The sequence below is a fragment of the Apus apus genome, chromosome 16 (assembly GCF_020740795.1).
Source record: "Apus apus isolate bApuApu2 chromosome 16, bApuApu2.pri.cur, whole genome shotgun sequence".
In the NCBI taxonomy this organism is placed as follows: domain Eukaryota; kingdom Metazoa; phylum Chordata; class Aves; order Apodiformes; family Apodidae; genus Apus; species Apus apus.
The window spans coordinates 12,543,389-12,562,139 of NC_067297.1; the positions used below are offsets into that span (position 1 = coordinate 12,543,389).

At 39.6% G+C, this 18,751-nt stretch overlaps 1 protein-coding gene across 13 annotated transcripts in view; it reads right to left on the bottom strand.

Annotated features, from left to right (window-relative positions):
* The window catches only part of CLIP1 (CAP-Gly domain containing linker protein 1), a 69,839-nt gene that overhangs the window by 42,926 nt on the left and 8,162 nt on the right, over positions 1-18,751 (bottom strand). For 12 of the 13 annotated variants that reach the window (XR_007891060.1, XR_007891058.1, XR_007891063.1 and 9 more), the window contains exons 2-3: positions 13,289-13,480; positions 12,247-12,812 (exon numbers count right to left, since the gene is read on the bottom strand). Coding sequence is in view for 1 of the 13 variants with exons in the window: in XM_051634416.1 (XP_051490376.1) it covers positions 12,247-12,812; positions 13,289-13,382 (660 nt within the window). In the remaining 12 variants the exon portion in view is untranslated. Of the gene's footprint in view, positions 1-12,246; positions 12,813-13,288; positions 13,481-13,706; positions 13,900-18,751 lie in introns of those variants that run through there. The other variant, XM_051634416.1, reaches the window with a different exon arrangement.

An 18,751-nucleotide genomic window follows, 5' to 3' on the forward strand; every position in this document is an offset into this window, starting at 1 on the left:
TGTAAGAGAATTAAAGAAAAAAACAACAACAACCTTCCCCAGTATTTAACTGTATCCAGTCTGGTATTCAGGAGGTTTTTCATGACTGAAGGCCACAATTCTATTAGTGACTTGATACAGCTCTAAGATTAAAAATACACTGAATAAGACACAGCACAACCAGTGCACTGAATGCAACAGATTTGTAGTGGAGTTTCACAGCAAATTCCATCAGCAAACGATGATTTATAAGAACCGATTATTTCCTATTCTAATTCTGTTAGGAAAAGTCAAATAAAGGACATGAGAAAAGGAGTCCTTTTTTCTCTAAGGAATAGTTCAGGTAAACTACACAGTACAGCCCTCTTGCATTTAAGAGATCTGATATGAAGCATGATGCCCAGGACTTTGCAAAACTATAGATACAAACAGTTATTTGAATTCTTGAGGAGGGCAGAATAATTTTATTTACCTTTGTTTCACTTTAAAAAAACCAAAAAAACCCCAAAGCAACAAACAACAAACCAAACCAAAACAACCCAGAGAGTCCTAAAGGGAAGACTAGAAATCCTTTGTTTGCAAACTTAAAATAATCAATATTTACAGTTATTCCAATTACTTGCAAGGTCTGCAAGACCCAGCTTTTCATAATGCCCAGGGGATGGAAGAATTAAATTAAGTGAAGAAGCAAAAGGTGTTCAGTGTGGCTGCCACGTGCCAAGAAGGAAGGGCCACCAGCCAGGACTGCAGGATTCCTGCAGGTCAGAATGACAAGATGTTGTGCCCTATTTGTGTGAAACTCTGCCCAGCCTGCATCCAGCATTATGAAATCAAGCAAGCGGCAACGAAAACCTCTTCGACAGGTTCACTGGATTCAACACAGACATTTTCAGGACCATTGTTTTTTTCACTTGCATCACTTACACATCATACAGTGAGGAATATTTTGTAGCCTTGGATGTCTGTCACCTTCTAACAAAAACACTGTCATTTTCCCTTTCATCTACTCAAAAGTACGTGAGGATTTAATACATTTTTACACTAGACATCCTATTTCTTGGGGGAAACTTCCCAGGGTAAGTAGAGAACAGGCAGCTGCTTGTGCCATAAATTCAGGTGCATGATCAGATACAGCTGATGATTAATACATTTGGGAAGTGCTCACACAAGAGGTTAACTGTGAGGAATTGAGGAATGGGGGACATTATCTTGCATGAAAGCACTAAGTGTCCCCCCAGTGCTCAGGAGCTGCCACACACACTGTGCTCCAGCTTCCGCCTCATCCACTTCCCAGAGCCGACAGCTCCGTCAGCAGCGCTTGGCTCCAGTGGAGGAGAAATGAAATTCAAACATAACCCACACAAACCCTGGAAAACTAGGGAAGAATAACTAATCCTTTTTGATATTACTAAAAAGCAAAAGCTGACAGAGAGCTCTTTTGTTCTTATTTAAGGTGGCAGATCCCTTCTCCTCATTAGAGTCTTGAAACACTTACTCTGCAAATTACCTCCACATCTTGCTTTAAGTGGCTGTATCAATTATTATTCCCCATGGAATAGAAATACACAAAGTTTACAGTTGTCATGACACAGCCTAATACAGTAACTAGTAGAACCTTTGGTATTTGGTGTTCTTGGCACAGAACAGACAAACTTCCCCTTCGGAAAAACAAGCACGAGTCCTGGCTCAGAAAAAAAAACCAATCATAACCAACCAAAAGAGTCACTTGGAATCCACATCTGTGAGGCTGGTGGTGAGGAGGGAATACATAACATGGCTTGGTAAAGTGTGTCCTGGGAAGAACTATCCATTGAGCTGTCCCATTATTCACCTTCATATAAAACCTACTTTTTAGAGTAATTTTTTCTGAACTTAAATGCAAACATCAAAATGAAATTTAATCAAGTGGTGTGAGAGAAAAACATGGACTCATCTGCACTTTCAGTCCATACCAGGTCTTCTAAGTTGTCCTTCTCTTTGCTCAGTTTCCAGCAAGTTTGGGGTTTCTTTTGTTGTTTTTTTTTCCTTTAAAGATAAATTTGTAAGACATCTTTAGGTGAAGAGCTGTTAGCTCTGTGTGTGCTGTTTCCCTATTCAATTTTGTACAGCTGGCTGTTCTGAATAACCAGGAGTTCATTTAAGAGGCTGTAAAAACTCCACTAAAGCAATTTTCCTGGAACAACAGCCTAGATAAGGAGCATCCCTTCAAAGACAAATCAGGTTCGCAGTTGCACAGGGGGATTCCTCAGCTCCTCTTACATAACAGTCCAAGAAAATTTCACTGCAGTTGTGTCAAGTGGCTGAGGTTTTATTTTGTTTTTTAATAAACAACATGAGTTGATTGCCAAGGCACACACACAAACCCTTTCCATAGGAAGGTAAACGGGGTAAGGCAAGAGAAGAGCCCTCTGAAGCACAGAGTGGAAACTGCTGCAGTCTGTTCCCTCCAACTCAAACTAAATAAACCTCTAGATAAGTAAAGCTAGCTCCAGGACAAAACAGATTATACTTGGGTGCAGAATATTCACTCTTTATTTTTCATACCTTGGCTCTGCCCATTTTCCATATTTAGGTTAAAAAAAAAAAAGTAAAGCATTTTTTGGGAAGAAATTGCATCCAAACCACAAGCCAGGAGACACAACCTGCAAGAGCAGCTTTGGCAATGACCTGTGCCTGTTGGACCTGGTGCAGCAGCGACACAGCAAGAGGTGGGATTGCTGGCCAAGGCCTGGTGGGAGCAACCACATGGAGGAACCCACACCTCGAGAACATATGGGGCTGCACAAGATGAGATCCCTGGGAGAAGGAGCCATGTGACTAGTCTTGTCACCATGGCACCAGGGTTATTTTAGAACGAGATGCAAGGAAGAATGCCAAAGAATTTTTGCTTTTTCCAAACCTAGTCAAGCTTCTTGGAATAACCAACCACTGCATTCCTGCCTTCTGCAAATACTGAAGCTGCATCCGTAGCACCAGCACGAACCAGAGCACTGAAGTGCTCAGAGCATCAGCAGGGGTCTGTATGGGCAGTTTTGCTCAGTTGTAAGCCAAAACCTTTTAAATCTTCAACTTTAAAGCCTGCATTGAATAACTCTGTGTGTGACAAGACAGGTACCTTGAAGGCATCTAAGAAAATAATCACTTATTCCCTTGGCAGTGCAATGTGAGGTGCTACTATACAACATGGGATGTTAAAGGCTTTTCTGAAGCTCCTGGTCCAGGAGCTGTCAGGTTAGACATCAGGAAGAAGTTCTACACCACAAGGGTGGTGTACCCTTCTACACCACAAGGCTGTAGAACTGGAACAGGTTGCCCAGGGAGGTTGTGGAAGCCCCTCCCTGGAAGTGTTCAAGGCCAGGCTGGATGAGGCCTTGGTGCCCTGCAGGTGTCCCTGCTCATGGCAGGAAGGTTGGAACCTGATGATCTTTCAGGCTCCTTCCAACCCAAACCATTCTGTGATTCTGTACATATAGACTTATACTAAGAGCTCTAAATGGGGGGAAAAAAAAAAAACATTAAGACACAATTACACTAAATTATGTATACCTACATGAAAAAAATTATTGTGCTCACAAAATTATAGCATGTACTATGGAATTATAGAAAAATTATGGAAAAAATTATAAGAATTATAGCAAAAATGTAAAAAAAACCCAATAACCCAAAAAACTAGTTGCATTTGCCAGTGGATCTACTTCCCAGTGGTGCATGAGGGACTAGAAAAAAAGCCCAGTTTCTCAAAGAAACAGGAAAAAGGTTAATTAAAGAATTTCTAAAAATTATATGGAAAAATGGGACATCATTATCATGAAGACAGTTTTCCATGACCTTCATTCAGGCTAAGGCAGGTCACTAAATAATAGAGCAGAGAAAAGAGCTGCCAGACTTTTTTTACACAGTTATCACACTCAATATAGTCAAGCTGTAAAATGGAAAGCAATAATGTGCCAGAGAATCTAGGTTAGGCTGCAGGTCACTGTGGGGTGAGGAAATTAGGTTGGAATTCACTAGTGCTGTGTCAAACACGTGTGAAAAGTGACTAAATTCCATTTATCAAATTATTACTAAGCTTACATTAATTTGATGCAATGTAAAGTGAAAAAATTACATTGAGTCTGTTAATGTGAAGCAGTTAAAAAACTTCCTGATGAAAGGACATCAGGATGAGCACATCACACTTTGTGAGAACCTTTGCAGAGCCATGTTTCCAAAGATAAGGAGGAAACAAATAAAGCACTGTAATCCAGGAAGAGAGAAAAAAAGAGGTGATGATTTATTTAAACAGTATTCATTGAAAGCTACGGATCTCTGAAAAGAGCAGAAAAAAGCACTGTCTGAAACTGTCAGCAAAACAGTATCACTTACTCAGACAAGCTGAGGGGAGTCAAAAAGTGAGTTACAACTGCTCTGTCTGCCCTTCTGCCTCAGTACTGATTTGATGACTCTTGAAATGCATCACTAGGATATTTCTGTGCTTGTCACAGAGACCAGGCATCTTCAGATGCAAAACACACACCACTTGAAAAAGCAAAAACCATTCAGGCTAACAAACACTGCCTGTGAAAAACCTGGGATTTGCTCATCAGAATATTCCTCTTGTTCAGAGGAACCATTTCCAGCTAGTAAAAACAACTATATTGAATTGATTTGTTGTCCCACTCAAGGGCAGAAGGAACCGTGAGATTATCTCCTCTGGCTCTCCTCAAACAGGTCTTTACATTTCACCCAGTTACATCTGTAATTAACCCTGTAACTGGGCTGAGCTAAACTGAATGTGTTGATGTTTTTAGAGCTGATATCCATCACAAAACATGCTTCCACCGACAGTCTATTTTCATAGTTAATCACTCCTTTGTTAGAAACACATTTAAATTTGAAATAAAACAGATTTGACTGTGGCTTCTAGTCACTGACTCTCATTATGCTTTTATTGGGAAGAGTACAGAGCTCTCCAGCTACTGGCATTCACCATGCAGGGAAGTTTCAAGCAAGACACCTCAATTTCCCCTTCATAAATTAAATAGATTGAGTTATTAAAATATTTTCCTGCAAGATACTTTCTCTTGCTTAAATTTGTAGCTCTGTTCTGAATTCTCACCAAAGTATCCTTGAATTTTCTTCATTCAATCTATAGTTTCAAAGAAGAAAGTAAAACATGTCTGACAAGACTGCCATGTTTTAGTTTGTCAACATCTGGATCCTGTCACTTTTTGCCTGTCTTTTTTTCTTGCTATTAAGACAGTCTAGCTTCAGTTGATCCTACTTCCTTTAGAATTATCTTTGTAACATCTGACACTTGATCAAGGCATGACTGAATGAGTGCTAGAATATCTACTAAACTTTGAACCAGCCTCCTTAATCCAGATTTTTCAAACCAGCAATTCTGTGAACAGCAGAATTAACACTGTGAGTCTTCCTGTGGCACTGGATATCACGGTTGAGTGTGTGACTATACAGCTGTTTCTATTGATGGGAACAGTATTTACATGAGACCATAATAATGTGGATTCTCTGATGTGCAAAAACCCATGGAGGTAAATTGCAGCTTTTTCAAAACCAGTGGTTAGATTCTCTACCTTCTCTTTGGCCATCTGTTTCCAGGAAACTTGTAAGAATTTACCTCTGAAACCTCTACATTTCTACCCAATTTGGTTGCAATTGACTAGCAAGTTCAAAAGTAAGGCCAAGTAGGCAAGAGAACTAATGTGCAATCAGACACTCAGACAGACACAGTGCTGTCACACAATACTTCCACAGGAAAACAGCTTAATAATTAAAAATGATCTGCTATTGATGTTCAGTTCATTCAATCAACTCAATCACAAAGGCAGGAAGGCAAAAATCTAACAGCAACTCCATACTACAAAAGCCACATGTGAATTTGCCCCCTCAAAAAAAGCAAAGGCAAAGACTAAAAAGGTAAGTAAATAAACTGTTCTTTTGGCCATCCTGTGTTTAAATGAGCAAGGACAACATGTTCCTGGATATCACGCCCCTTGGGAAGGCAGGGGGAAGGGAAGTAAGACAGAGAGTCCACACACAGGGAAAAAAAAAAACAAAACAAAACAACCAAAAAACATCATTCTTGCATGAACAAACTACTAACAAAGCATGTGGAGAAGTGACCTATTGCTGCTATTATATCCTAGTAACAAACATGCAATTTAGAGTTAAATAAGGAGCTGCCAAAACAAAATGACTCATAGACACAACCCACAACTTGCTGCAACAAGATAAATTTAACACCTTCTTTCTGTGGGAGCAGGTAAGTAGCAATATGCCCTGAAAAATACTTAAATATAACAACAGAAGAAAGCCACAGTTTGTAGACAGAAAATCACCTAGGTAATGAATTACAAAGCATTTGGGTACCCTCTGTCCTTCAGCTATATTCTCACACACGTATTTCATGCTGCTGGAGCCACTTGGCAGGCTAATCTCCATTCCACTTTACAGTATCTAAAAAACGATGTCTAAATAGACATAAATACAAGAATTACTTTCATCCTTGACTCAACATGACAAAGCCATCAAAACAGCTTACAGCCAACTTAGCTTCAGGGAAAAGTGAAAGCAGGACTGAGCAGCCAACATTGTGGTACGTTTGCAGCCACAATGAGCCGGCTCAGGAGAAGAAGCCCTGGTCGAGCACACAACTGAGCACTCTCAACTTCCAAGTTTTTCTCCCATTTCTGTCCTCACAGGCAGTGTGACAAAGTATTCTTGCATTGCTTTAACTGCAACAATGCCAAGGAATTTTTGTCTTTCTAACCATTACAAACTGGTCATAGATTTTAAAAATAAAACTCTGAAGTGGGTTTTCTATTCAGGATGTTACAGAAACTTGAAAATGAAAAACTTAAAATGTCACAGGATCATTTCTAAAGAGGGAAACTTCTCTCTACATGTTTTCCCCCCCCTTTGCTGCTTTTAAGAGCCCTGGAATTTAATCAGTTGACAGACTTACGTCATGTTTACTTGCAGATAGGTTAGATGGGTGCAGACAAATCCCACAATCATCTCCTATCAGTATGCCTATTAGAGGACTTCAGAACTTCATAAGAAAGAATGAAGCAAGAAATAACTCCCAGTGAGCAGTACAAAGCAGAGAGTAAAGAAGAAATTAATGTCACTTTGCAAATAACTTTGCAAAAAGGGCACATCAGCACATGCCAGTAAATCTCGTTTGGAACCGTCTGTGAACATATGGGCAGAGGCCCAAGCATCAGATATGGCAGAATAGGATGAAGCTGTAAACTGGTTAAATTAATGAAAGCACTTTAATCCCTTGAGAAGACTAAGGCCCCTTAAGTTGATAAGATTTCATTTTATTTATTTATTTAAAATACAGCATCTGGTCTCTCCAGGAAAATGCCTAAAATACTCTCAAAGCTTCAACTTTTGGCAGGTGCACCAATGTCACACAAAGCAGGTTTCAGCCTTTTATTTCAACAAGTTGAGGTTGGTTGGTTATTTCAGGGGGGGTTGTTTGTTTGTTTTTAAAATCAACTTTGAATCAGGCTCTGAAGAAATCCTAAGTGCTTGTAATACCAGGGCAAACAGGTTCTCTGGCTGCAACTCCAAGGGGAAACAGAAACTGGCTTAGCCTGAAAGTAACGAAGTAGTTTTCAGTTATTCTTTCCCCATCTGCTTTAACACTTCCACTAGCACTTCTGCAGAAGAGGCATTCTTATTCACTCAAGGTTCAAAATGCTGAAATTGTAGCCTAATTTTCAGCAGATAAATAAACTACAGTTGTGCTGAAAACCTTGCACTCCGTCATTAACCCAGTAAAGGCTGAACGAGGGCAATGAAGGAAATGCAGTTTCCCCATTAAAACTCCCTACTTTACAGCAATCTCCAAGCATGACATCAGGCTGCCCAGAGTTCATGTTGTCTCTCTAACAACTGAATCATATCCAGATTCCAGAACATACTTCACATGTCAAGAATGGAAATTATGGTTAATACAGAGCTATTTGAATTACTCTTTGCTTTAATAACTCTTTCTTTGGTTTAGATATATTATTTTTTCCAGTAAAAGTTATACCCCCAATGCAACAAATAAAAAGCTGAACAATGATTTACGTACCAGAAACCACAATTATTTAAAATATGTACTTTATCTCCCTATGTTTTCAACATTTATACATATTAACATAAAGTATTTTGAAATCCTTATTTGTGAAAATAACTGCTCAGCTTCAAGTCAACTAAGCAACTAAGTACAGGCTTGCTGAATATGGCTCAGATACACTGGGATTTGAGGGACATACTGGGATTTGAGGGACACACTGAGCAGAGATTTCCAAGAGAGCAGAGGGCTTGTGTGCTGTTTTAACCTAATTGCCTTTGAGAAGGAGTCAACTACAGAAACCTAAAGTACCTCTCCTTTTGGAACATCCATTTTAGGATTTAATACTTCAGCTTGGGTATTTGCTTCCATGAGTTTGATTTGCTTTTGATTTGTTTTGACTCCTCTGAGTGCCAAGGAAGAGAACTTCTAAGAAAACAGGACATTCTGAATTTATCCATGATTATCTTATTTTCCTTATGGATATTGGTGACTATCACAAGCTATTTTTTCTGATGTTTACATCTCAGTTTAATGGTGTAGAGCATGTCTTCTTCAAACTGAGAGGAGAAAAAAAGGAAGCAGTTGCAGCAGAGCTGCTGCAACAGTCAACTACAAGCTGTTTTTTTCTCCAGGCACCCAGAGGAACACATCTCAGCAGATGCATCACTCACCTTGAAGAACTGTCTGTATTTTTATGTTAATGAAACTTTTTTTTTTTACAAGGTCTTTTGGAAAAAGACATTTTCTGCCCCCTGAAAAAGTGAAGCCTGCTCCCTTTTGCATCTTTTCATCCCCAGACCTATTGCATTGCTCAGCACAGCCCAGCCTGAGTTACTGTGAGCAAATCTGCATTTGAGAATGTTTATATGGAACCACTATTCTGCCTAATGTTATCTGTACTAAGGAGTAAGAAAATAAGCTTAAGGCATCTTCTATCCACACAAAATACAGACCATAGACTGCAGCTTTAATAGTATCTTCATTATTTTTTGCCCACACAGCCTCTAATCAAGCTACCTTAGCCTAACACCATTGTGAACATCTGATACAGCAGTTTGCTGTGATGGAGCACAGAAGCAATTGTGGAGAGTTTACAGCTTCTTTTCATGTAAAGGAACAGCACAAATACCTCACTAGGAATTAAAAAAATGTTCCACTAAAGCTTAGCTGTTGGGAAACATCAGTTTGTCAAGCCTGAAATGCTTTGAACCCCATGTTTCAGGTTCAACAAACTTCTGTCACATTTACATTAGTGTAAAGCAGGAAAGACAAGGAGGTGAGATGTGAATTGGTAAATGCATTTTTCTGGCATTTCAATATTTGTCAGAATGGCCTCTAGTTTCTTGATAGAGCTTTTTTCTTCCTGATCTAGGTTATGATTTTGCCTTTTTTATTGTTGAAGGTATCATCCAAAAACAGTTGCCAACAAAAATAAAATGAACAACAAAAAAGAACAGATAAATTCAAGGTAACTCCCATTAAGTACATTTTAAAATCAAAGTTAGAGGAAAAAGATAGCAGATTGAAGTACTCCAGTGTAACACTCCATACCCAAAAATCACAGACAGACATCAACAAAGAGCCACATCTGAGTCCATTCTAGTATGTAATCTTAGCTGATGAGCTGTGTCTTACCCATCTAAGAATTTGCCCTTAAGGACATACTTTTCCAGCTAAGTATTTTAATAAGGCTCCCAAATGAGCTTTTTTGTGTCCTGAATTAATTGTTCTGCTGAACTGCAGTTCTCACTGCTGCAGTTCTCACTGCTGCAGGCTCACTGTTTTCCAGACACAATTCTCAGCAGTTGTTTTCCCCATATATCCACAGTCACCCAGCACTGCTATTTCTAAGAACCTTCACCAAATATTCCACAGCAGTCAGTCCAAATGGCAAGAACTGATGACTGGGGGGGCATTCAGTCACTGGAGTTCTGCAATGGCACAGGCAGACTGGAGTGTGCTTCAGGCCCTTGACACCTACACTGTCACTTAGAGAGGACATTCTGTGCTGAGGAGGGCCTTACAATTCCACCAAGCCCCTCATCCCTTGTATAACATATTAGTGAAAAGTTATGCTGTCAGTATAAATAAAACACAAGTGACATGGAGCTGTCCGAGTGCATTTGTATGTTGGATGGAGATGAAATGGCTAAGGAAGCTACAGTGACAGGCAGGTCTTTTCCAACCACCAGAGCTACCTGCAGGCTCTGGTGACAGTTTTCAAAAATTACTCAGTTATGGCTCAATTCTACAGTCCATAGTGCTGGACATGAGCTCAGTGGGAGGGAAAAAAAAAATTATTTACAGATAAATGGATTATTCAGCTAAGCTTACTATTATTTGTACTAACCCTGGCAATTTAAGATACTTACATCTGAATTATTATTAGACGTGACATCAGCAGAGTCTGGGATCTACTACAAAAAATGAGCATGGGACCTAAAAGGGTTAAAAACCAGCAGACAGGAATCCTGTGCATTTAACATTCACATTCCTGTGCACACAGTCTTACACTGGCATATAAATTACAGACATGCATCACTGACCTGCTGTGCCAGGAATTGCCCCAAAACCTCAAATTACAATTTGATGATTCAACGGGAAGACTTAAGGCAAACAGAGGAAGTAGGAAGGACAAAATATTACATTTAATCTGTTCTACTTAGCAAACAGAATTTGGGCCCTCATTACCACCAACCCATGGCACTCAGGATATGCTGCTCCTGTAATTTGCACTAACAAGATGCAGGAAAGTTAGAGTGAAGTCTTCATAGGCATCAGAGCATTTTCCCACCCAAAGAGGACATACATCCCTAAAGATCTCACACAGATCCTTGAGAAAAAGGCAAACAAGTAGTTAAAAGACCAATGCTGAGTGGAAGGCAGCAAGGCTCTGCTCTCTGACAGAAATAGCTGGGGATTATGGGTAAATCTATGTTCCCACTGCCACTCCAAGAAAACACCCCTCAGCCCATCTCTGGCTGCCAGCTAAACCCTGCCCTCACTTCACCTCAGTCTCCTTCACACCCTCTTCAGCTTGGCCCTATGATTTAAGCTCTGTTTACACAGAAAGAGAAGTAAAATTCTTCCTTTAAAAAATAAAATTAAAATTCAAATACCAAATCCACCTTCACTGCAAAATCCTCATCTCACTGGGCAGTGCAGCACAAACAATAAAATCCATGAGACTTTCTCTACGCAGGGTTCTTACAGTAAACCCAGGGCATTTACTCCTGTCCTTATTTTTACCTAATAGAAATATTTTAAATTGCATCATAACAAAATAGAGATAGCATCAAAATTCTTCAGCTTCATGGCACACCCAAGTACTTCAAACCTAAAATCAGATCTGTTAGAAAGACTGCAGATCTGGTGGGACATACAAATATCACCCTGGCTCTATCTGATGGCTACATACAGATCCTTTAAATAAAAGAACACACCATGAACAATCTATCACCAGGTTTCTGCTGCCTTTTCAAGCAGTCTGGTGTTTCAAGGCAAAGTTTCCCACTTTTCTTAGTAGGTGTTTGTCAGTTCAGTTGTCAAAAATTACTCATTGCATTGATCCAAATATAAGAGGTATACAACATAATTATTTTTATAAAACTGTTTTAAATTACAAAACTTAATTCCCTTTTAAAAAGAGCGGAATGATACATCAGCAGAAGCATTTATGGTTCTGAATTTAGGAAGGGCAGCCAAGTAACATGGCACATCACCAGCCTAACACGTAATTCCTGGGTGATCAGTGGGATTATGTGACTACTTCTGTTGCTGCCTGTCACTACTCAGGGGAACAATTAATTACTGAACTGTTGGTTTTCTACACAACCCCGAAAACAGCAAAAAAGCTGCGCGGAAATGTCACGGGCTGAGTTTTTATTTAGTATGACTGCAGTTCTTGAAGTTCTGGAAAGCTAAACTAATCTGTTGTTAAAGAGCAAATGTTTTTCTTAAAGACTGGCAAAACAGACTAGATTAAGTACTGCCAAATTAGCCATTTTATCTTGGTATTGCAAAGATCTTCCTACAGTAAGCACAACTGTCCACTAAAAGCTTGACTACAGAAGACAATTACAAGAAAGCTAGAGCATGAATTTACATTACTTTGACCAAGGGAATAGTAGAAAAGGTTTGAATTTTCCTAGAAGTTACAATTCATCAACCAAAAAGCAGGGCAATCTTACCAGAACTCGATCTCCAATCTTGAGCTCCCTTTCTCCCTTCTTGAGTGATCCAGCTTCAGAGAGATTTGATATAGATTCACTTGCAGTTTTAGAAAGATTGCTAATCTGAGGAGTTGAATGTTCCTTAGCAGCAAGTGAAGTTTTTTGAGGAATTCCTGAAGGAGGAAGTGCAGCAGCAGATGAAGACACCATACTAGCAGCTGATGTGGAGGTTGGGGATGTAGCTCTAGAAGCATGAGCTGTCTGTGTACCATTGGCTTCATCTTCTGTCAGCACTTTTCTTGTCAACTTTGATGGTCTTGTAAATATTCCCCTCAAGGGTTCACACTGGAAATATCGAACTCCAGCCACGGAGCCATCATTCTTACCAATTGGTTCATCTAGAACAATCCCTGCCCACTGTCCTGGAGCAAACTGTGTTTCACCAAGGAACTGAATAAAGCCAGGTTTATTTCCATTGACCCAAACACGCTCACCAACTCTGAAATCATCCACAAACTCTTCATGTGCATCTGCAGTGGTTGTGCTGGAGGCCTTTTCACTGGAAGCTGCTTTTTCTGCTGGAGCTGGCATCAAGCACAAAGAGAAACCAACAAGAATCAAGTACACTAATATTCCAGAGAGCACCATTACTTAGTTAGAAAAGCAGGGAAAAGCATGACTTCTAAAAGGAACAGCACAATTCCAAATTTTCTTACCTATGAAAACACTAGTCTCTGGATTACAGTAATTCAAAATCTAAGACTAGAGACACTAAATGCATTTCATGTAGGTTTTGGTAAAAAAACCTTGTAAAGTTGACACGTTTTACCTCAAAAACTGCTCCAATGATTTTTATCATGACAAGGTTTCCTCAAGGAGAACTGCTTGATCACATCCAATTAGTAACTTCAGATTTTTTGCAAGTTGTACACATCGTTTTTGTTAGATCAGAAATACAAGCAAAAATTCCTTGATGGAAATAGTAACAACATTGTACACTCCTAGCTTTCAAGGTGCTTTTTGTGAGAAGGTAAACTTAAGATATTTAAATACTCCTTACCAGCTGCAACAGATGCAGGTGTCTTCAGCAGTGTGCCCCCATGCTTGATGGTCTTTGAAGGAGCCTTAAGTCCACTTGGTTTTAACATACTCATCTTTTATACCAGTGTTAACCTCTTCGTCTGTAGCAACTATCTTTTTCCAAACATGGATACAATATATTATTTGAGTTTTTTCCAACTCTGGAATAAACCTGTATATAAAAATATTAAGACACAAAACAAAAATCAGGATTTTCACTCCTGCAGAACAAATTTCTATATATAGAAATAGTCTGTGCATGAAATGCACAATAAAGGATGCTTTACAATAAGAACCAGAAGCATCTCCTAGGACAGCATTTCCAACTCCTCATCCTCTGAAGGCTATTCCCTATTATAAAACACCAAGCCTAAACTTAAAACATCGAAGTAACTCACTTCACTGAATGCTGCTGTATTCATCTTGAGCTTTAAAATAAAAAGCTATTTTGAGACAGAAAAACAAAGCCCTTAACAGCATTACTAACATTACACATAGATAGAACCACTCCGCACACTCTACTGTTTTCAGTCCCATTTTTCAAGTGTTGCAATATCCCAGCAAAAACAACTTGAGACTGGAAAACTAATGGCAAGAGAAATAAAAAATACCAGGGATTTCAGGATAAAAGCAATCAAGTTTTAAAGAGAGACTGGAAATGAAAAATTAAGATTCGTTGACAGAATTAGATGATGACAACTAAAAAGTAAACATCCACCTCAGCAGTACGTGATTTTTTGGATCACAAGACACGCTGGCTCGCAGTCCCCAGCGCAGTGCCCCAGCTCGGCTCCTCTGGGAAGAGGAGGAGGGACTCTTCAGTTGCTAGGATAGAGCTGCTCTTACTTGGAAGGCAGCTACAAGCTTTTCAGGGAACTATGTCATGAGGGTTCTGCCACAGAAGGCATCTTCCTTCTGATTACAAAAGCTTTAGAAAAGCTTTTTCATCTACAGTGAAAAACCTGTATTTTTCTTTTTTTTCTCAACCATGAATTCCAAACCGTAAGCTGACTGGTCTACCCCCAGGCTTCAAAAACGTGAACTGCTCTGCATGAACGCAGCTTGGCTGTTTGCTGAGCTGTATCTGTAAGGCACTAACAGAACAGCTGTGCTCACGAACAAAAAAACCAGCACGCATCTAAACAAACACCTTTAAAAACCAGAAGGAAATGCAGGCATGCAGCAATAGACTGTTTGCTCAACTGTTTGCTCAGAACATGACAAACAAGAACTGCAGAGCAGGTCTCAGTCCTGCCCTTTACTCAGCGTTTTGGCACTGCTCAGTGCACGGGCAGAGCTGGCTGCAGGCTTCCCAAAACCACCCTGAGCAGTGCCCAGGGCTGCAGGCTGGGTGCACAGTATGTTTTAAAACAAAACACTAGAGAAGGAGGTTGCCATGCTTCAGGAAGGAAGACTAAAGAGACAAGCCAGCCGTGCTTTTACCTAGCAGCAGAAATGCTACCCCTTGTGTATTATTAATAGCCAGCACATTAGTGTTCCTAAAAATCAATTCTCTGTGGAAAACAAAAAGGGTATTAGGCACACTGCTTTGTGAACCTGAATAACAAAGGGAAACAGTTATTCTGCTATTTCAGGATCAGCCATACCAAATTCAAGCCATTTTCTGAGTTGTCTGCAATTATATTATACTTCTAAAAGCATTCATTACCACCTTGGCTGCATGGTGCTTGTCTACTACTTAAGTTACGCTCCATGAAAACTCCAAAGCAGCACTGTGAAGATTTCTGAGCATTCTAGCATTGCCAGAAGTGTGTCACCCACCCAACTGCAGAGCTGGGTACTGAAGAGAAAAATCCCTCCCTTGTTTTTGCAAGACATATGCCAGTTCACTGTTAATTTTTAAGTGGGACCTTTCATGCTGATGAACATGAAAGGAGAGATAGCTCTCTAAAATCAAAGCAGAAGGGTAAGCATGAAATACGACAACAACTGGAGAATCACCTAAAATGTCACTCTGGACACAACAGGAACACTGAGGGTTTTTTCCCCCCTCCTACTGCATACCTGCCCTCCCTGCTAAAGCTGAATGCATCAGATTTCCTCATATTTCATTTTAAGGATCTTCCAAAACCACTTCACTCCATGTGAAGGACCTGAAAAGCCTTCCTGTTCTCTCTACAGACACGCTCCCTACCTGTTCTTCCTCAGGCTGCAGGCCCTATTCCCTCCCCCCCTCCAATGCCTCGATCTCCATGATGCCTCCATTACTTTCCTCAACCCATTAAAATCCATGGAATGGAAAAACTGTACATGATAACAAAGTATTTTGTACAAATACAGAAACGCAAGAAGTATCCAGGTCAGTTCTTTTTAGTTCACAGTCTTCTCTTTCAGTGCCAAATGCCAGATAAATGGAAATTCAACAACTTCATTTGGGCCACATCTAGTCCCCCTTAAGGCTGCCTCCTAAAACCCTGAAGCTGGAAGCTGTCCTACAGAATTCCACCATTCTTTTCCATATACTACCTCTCTTCTTGCCCCCAAAGAGCATTCCAAGTACCACCCAGGCAGTAACCATCCATACTGTGCAAGGATACGTATATTAAAAGAAAACAAGCACTAAATTACCCCCCAAAATTACATTTTGCCAGATTCATGTATTTTTTTTATTCATAGATGTTCAGCAAACCTCTGCTTAGCAGCAAGTTAGAAGGTTCTAATTCTGCATTTCTTGGCTCTGGGTACTCATTCATATTTTAATCTTGCTCTCGACAGTCATGGGTTATATATTTGCTGTGTCATTTGCTTTTCTCAACATACAGGCCTTCAACTAGGCCAGAAGTAACACAATCCCGTGTGTCCTGGTTTCAGAGTTACTGAAATCATAGCTTAATTCAAAAACCTGCTAAAATATAGGCAACACATTTTGGTAAATTACTGTCTTACTACAATAGGAAAAATGCGGCTTTTGGTCTTAGAAAGAGACAGAACCTTCAGAGCAGCATTTATTAAGAGAGTTCATAAAACACTGAAAGAACATGCATCTGCATCAAGTGATGTTAAGGACCATGCACTCCAGCATCTCCTAACAGACTCCAGACGTCATTTTAGTCCTCATAAGAAATAGCAGCTAGCTACTTGTCTCAGTTCCTACAATAAAAAGAAAACAGCTGTCCATCATTGTTTCTTTCAAGACTTTTATTTTCAGCAACTAATACTGCAAAAAATAACTAAACCACAATTAAATAAGAAATCAGGGAAAAAGGTAAAAGCCTCAGCTCGCTCCACTCTCACTCCCTACAGTCATGACAAGAGTGTAACAGCATCAATAGTTCTTTAAGCTTAGTTGACATCAGATAAAGGTGCTGCCACCTTCATACTCTCCTCCCCCAGGACAGGTAGTGCCATCAGTAAAAGTAAAATGTTTTGTCTGATAAAACACTCAAGATCATTACTTGACAACTGAAGGAAGGAACATGTGTTAACATCACTACTTGCAACTACCATGAAAGAGATGCAGTGTTTCCATGGAGAAGAGCAAGTTGTCTGTCCATTTGGTAGGGAAACAAAGAGGACATTCTAGAATTGAGCAACATAATGTTTGAATTGACTCAAAACAGACTGCATCATCTCTGTCTTCTGCACACAGACACAGGCAGAATGACTTGTGCAGTGTACTTTGAGGCTGGAACACTACTCTCATGGTTTATTTGTATAATAAAGTGAAACAATTATTTTAATTGATGATGATCTGCTATCAGTCATGCACAAGTTCTTAAAAATATTTCAAATAAAAAGATTAATATTAAATATAGCTAACACCATTAAGAGACTAAAGACTGTTTGAAAATGCCTTTCAATGCCAACACATCTCTAAGCTCAAAAAGGAGACCACTTAATAGCAGAGCAGTGATTTGCAAAATACATATAAACATTAAGACTAACAGATTCAGAGTAAATATACTAAAAGGGTCATACAGAATAAATAACTGCTGAAAACCTCCCAGGGATCTGTCACCACAGAAGATGAGATGAATCCCTGTCGCAGTCAACTAGCAGGTATCTAGAAAACAAATTCTGACCATACCATGAAGAAAACATCATATGTACAAAATAAATCAGAAAATCCCTTCTGTAGAAAAGTGATATGGAAAATACATTTAAATGATCAGCACAATCCAGTAACTTCACTTTACTGAGCGAAAAATAAACTCTCCACATGAAGCACTACATTTGAAATAGCAGCCTGAACTGCATTTGTTGAATTTCTATTTCATACTCCTGGTCTTCCTGCCACTATTGCCAAGCTTTCAGAAGCTTGTGAATCATTCCTTAAATATCCTGACAATGGTTTAGAGAAAATAACTTGGAATTTTGAACTTGGAAATTTTTGTCTTCTGGTCAATGAGTTACTCTGAGTTCAGACACTTCACAGTTACAAATCAAACTTTATGTACACTTCATAATTCCTAAAATCATTGCAAAGTTAACACTTTAAAGTGTATCAGATCTAATCCTTATTGCAGATCAAGAAGTTGTGTTTGTGGTCTCCTGGGCTGGTATTACAATTCTGTAAAAAGCAAGTATATATACTTCCAAAAGCACTTAAAAGAATGCTGTTAGTCAAATTTAGAGGGTTTTTTTACTTCATACGCAATTTAAAAATACAACTACATTTTTACTTTGAACAAAACAAATGCCTTCACATTGCACTGCGATTTGCTTCCTGCTGTTACCTCTTTAAGAATGTTTGTCTCTGTGCAAAATTGTGCCAGATCACAGACATTAACTTCTGGAAGGTTCAGATAGGAATGAGATTAATTTGTCCACAGCTGACCAGACCAGGACATACCCACCAACATCCTTACTGAAATAACCGTGGATGAGGTGGACAGAGCAGAAAGCAAATAGCCTCACACATTCTCCCTGAGTAGCATTTCCTATTATCACTATCTTCTTGTGTTTCCAAGGAGGAATACAAGTGTGCTCAGGCCTCCACTACCTCAACTTATACAGCCAGGTTGCTCATGTTTTGGAAAACGGCAAAATCAGCCCACCCAGAGTGTGGGAGAGGAGCTGCAACCTGGCACAAGTATTCCTGAACATGATGCCTCCTCTGCCACACTCTGGGTCTACTGCAGATAGTTCATACTGGGCAATTAGAAAGACTGAATCACCACTTTGCAAGCGTTGGGATTATCTTTTCGATTATTTCCACAGTACACAATATCCAATGAGAATGTCACATGAAGATTTCAAGTCAGCTCTGTAACAGTTATAAAGTGGTTAAACCAAAAAGATAGATTTGGAAGCCTTCATACATTAACTTTTCCCAACTTCTTAGAATCATAGAACCATAGGGGTTGGAAGGGACCTCTGAAGATCAAGTCCAACCCCCCTGCTACAGCAGGAACACCCAGGGCAGGTGACACAGGAACATGTTCAGATGTGTCTTGAAAGTCTCCAGAGAAGGAGACTGCAC